Raw genomic sequence first — 3,269 nt, 5'->3', positions numbered from 1 at the left:
CTAATTTGGGGCAAAAAACTTCATCCTATGGTACTTCATCAGGTTCAACTCTTTTGGAGTTAAACTATGATGAACAAGATCCTCTTTCAAAGTTTGACTTATTTGTTCATAGTACCATTGGAGAAAGTCATACGAAGTCGGAGTTAGATTATTACTTAGAGGAGTCTATTCTGCCAAGGAATTCAAATTTTGATGTTTTAAGTTGGTGGAAGACAAATGGTATAAAGTATCCGACTTTGCAGATGATTGTTCGTGATATCTATGCTATTCCGGTATCTATAGTTGCATTTGAGTCAGTCTTTAGCACGGGTGGTAGGGTGGTATCAAAACATCACAGTAGGCTTCATCCAGATACTTTGGAGGCCTTAATGTGTGCTCAAAGTTGGTTATGGAAGGAAAAAGAAGGTAACCGATTTACATAATTATCAATTTTATGAATTGTTTTTTATTAAAATATTTAGTAAAGTTTTCTAATATTTTTTTTGGTGTTTTTTTTTACTAGGTGATTCATCAATTCATGACTCACAGCCCCAACTCACAATGATGGATGAAAATGATGATTTACTTGTGCTTTAGATTTTTTACTTAAGATGATGTTAGAGACATTTTTCTTTCTTTTTTGCTAACAATTTCTTTGTAATGTCTTTTTTTTTTTTTTTTTCAATGTTGTTAAGCTTATGGATATATTTTAATTTTGGTTATTATATTTTGGCATGTCTTCTATGATGTTAATTACCATGGTTGTAACTAAGAACCACATTCTTTACAATCAAGTTCAAGACTTGCAAGGTAGAGTCCTTGTAAGGAAATGTGGGTGTAGGAACATATGCTAATTGAAGCCAACAATGCGTTGAAAAGGAAGGTACAAATTCTCAAATGAACCTGGTCTTTTCTTTTAGATTGACATCCTGTGTTATAGGAAGTGGGTCTGGTCAGCCTAGTCCAAAGGCCATTAACAGGCCTTCTAAGTCCAGCTTGGTTAAAGGGGATTTAGGAATTTGAGTTGTATTAGTAGTAACATCGATGAAGAAAAACTTCATGCTAGATTTCTATTGCATACTAACTGTCAAAATTGAAGAAAATTTTGGCTTAGTTGATCAGAATATGGATCCCAGTTGCAGTAGTTTTCAATAAGTTTTCCCCTTGTCAGCAGCAGAAAAACTGGGATCAAAATCCAAAACCCACCATATGGTGGATACAAATTGGTATAACAAGTCTTACTAAATCTTGAGGAAAGTTCTTTAGATGGTGGATTTGTTACTAAATGGAACCCATTTGATGGGTCTTGACATGGTTTCTTGGTGGTCATTGCAAGTCATTCTTTAGAATTGCATTCAAATTTTACAGGTTTGAGCTTCTACTCTCTCATAATATACCTCTTGTTTTTGGTTTTTTATTGTGACAACAAATTTCCAAGTACATTGATGAGAACTATAAAAATTTCCAGAATTTTCTCAACTTCCATCTGATAATGTGCCGGTCGGTTTCAGTTGTGGTTATGGTTGGGCAGGTAATCCTCTCTGTTTTCAGAATAAGGCTATTTTTTTTTACATCTATACTTATGCAGCCATCATACCTCTTCAAATTATGAACTTGTTGTGTTGGAAAAATCAACATTTGTATACTCTTGTTTCAATTCCAATTCAATCAAAAAACAGTTCCATTAGAAGGTCAAGATTTGGTGTATGCAGAATTGTTATAGATGAGACGCTAGGTTGCAGCCAGTCGGTTCCTTTGGATGATTGCAGCTCAAACCTGATAATCACCCATCTTGGTTGGGGGTGCAGCTGAGCTATGGTTGATCTTTTGGGGCATTGGGGTAGAGATCTCTCTCTTTGTGGATGGATATATAGTAGGATAGTCTCCTACTTCATGCTAAGTAAGCACCCTCTCCCTCTCACAAAGATATATAGTAGGTTGTCAAACTGCCCAAGGTAAGCCTATTTTCTTTCTTTCTCCTTTTATTATGGTGAAATTCCTTCATATTCAGCATGCTAGAAAAAGTTACAAATCTTCTGTTTGTTAAATAGAGAAACAATTCTTCTTTCCTTATAAAGGCCTGCAATATTTGGAATGGTTGTGGTGTGTATACAGGGGCTTGACACAATGGTGGGTGAACATGGAACTCAGCTATCTGGGGGACAGAAGCAAAGAATTGCAATTGCAAGAGCCATTTTGAAGAACCCACGAATCCTTCTTCTTGATGAAGCAACAAGTGCACTGGATGCTGAGTCTGAACGCATCGTCCAAGATGCTGAGTCTGAACGCATCGTCCAAGATGCACTAGTAAATGTAATGGTAAATCAAACTACTGTAGTTGTTGCACATCGTTTGACAACTATCAGGAATGCAGATATCATAGCAGTGGTTTATCAGGGGAAAATCGTTGAGCAAGGTAACATTAAACCTGGAATTTCATCTTAGAACTTCGGACTTATGCACCAAACTAAAATTTTCAAAAATTGAATCTTAGGAACTCATGGGGAGCTGATCAAGGACCCTGATGGAGCTTACACTTAGCTAGTTCACCTGCAATAAGGAAACAGTCAAGCTGGAATTGGCCTATGTGTTCCAAAACTTTCAGCATGCCCCACATTCTTTTATATTGGATATGTGGGTTTTGTAGTTTTATGATTTTAAACATTATATCACGGGTTATTTATATAAATTTGAAGAATGCTTCAGTTGTGTTGAGAGAATGGAAAAAGAATTAAGAACTTACTTAGGATATTTATATCATGGATGGGCAACAATTATATATATATATTCTTAAAAGCAAAATTAATTTCTTTCCTAGTTTAGGGAAAATCCTACCAGGAAATGAAATATATTAAAACAAATATTTGTAATGCTTAGGAAAAACTCATGGATAACAGGTCTTCTTGCTCACAGTGGAAATGAGGGCTGACGATTCTGCCTTTTTCTTTTTCAGGTGGGAATTGAGCTAGTTCCAAGGGATTTTGATATGGATTCTCCATACCCTTTCCAAAAACTTGACGTTATTAGCTTGGTACTAGTGCATAAGGTGATGAACAAACTATGCTATTTGATAGAAGAATAGAACACATTGTTTCTTATCTTGTCTTACAAATAATTAAACCATTCAATAATCTGGATTTAATTGCATTTCTTTTTCTTTTCAGCAAGCAGCATGCTCATCTGCAGATGGACGACAACTTCTAGAATCATCAAAAACAACTATAGATAAGGGAAAACTTGAAGATGCAGTCAGCTATGGGACAAAGGTATTTGATTTAAAAGTCCATCGG

The 3,269-nt window shown here is 35.5% G+C and overlaps 1 protein-coding gene across 1 annotated transcript; it reads left to right on the top strand.

Moving 5' to 3' along the window:
- The first annotated feature begins 611 nt into the window (after nt 1-611).
- LOC132252683 (ABC transporter B family member 9-like) lies at nt 612-3,025 on the top strand. The gene is made up of 2 exons (XM_059733647.1): nt 612-2,395; nt 2,474-3,025. Exons 1-2 carry the CDS (start codon nt 2,074-2,076, stop codon nt 2,518-2,520), a joined length of 369 nt encoding a protein of 122 aa, XP_059589630.1. The 5' UTR covers nt 612-2,073; the 3' UTR covers nt 2,521-3,025.
- Nucleotides 3,026-3,269: the final 244 nt, after the last annotated feature.

Source organism: Vitis vinifera, chromosome 16 (genome assembly GCF_030704535.1).
Source record: "Vitis vinifera cultivar Pinot Noir 40024 chromosome 16, ASM3070453v1".
Taxonomy (NCBI): Eukaryota; Viridiplantae; Streptophyta; class Magnoliopsida; order Vitales; family Vitaceae; genus Vitis; species Vitis vinifera.
Note: the sequence above shows the minus strand (reverse complement) of the source record. Positions and strands in the feature narration are given on the sequence as shown.

Bases quoted from the DNA above. Each gene is read 5' to 3' on its own strand.
- LOC132252683 (XM_059733647.1), top strand. From the start codon at position 2,074: ATGGTTGTGGTGTGTATACAGGGGCTTGACACAATGGTGGGTGAACAT. The intron at 2,396-2,473 runs GTAACATTAAAC...ATTGAATCTTAG, and splicing joins GGGGAAAATCGTTGAGCAAG to GAACTCATGGGGAGCTGATC.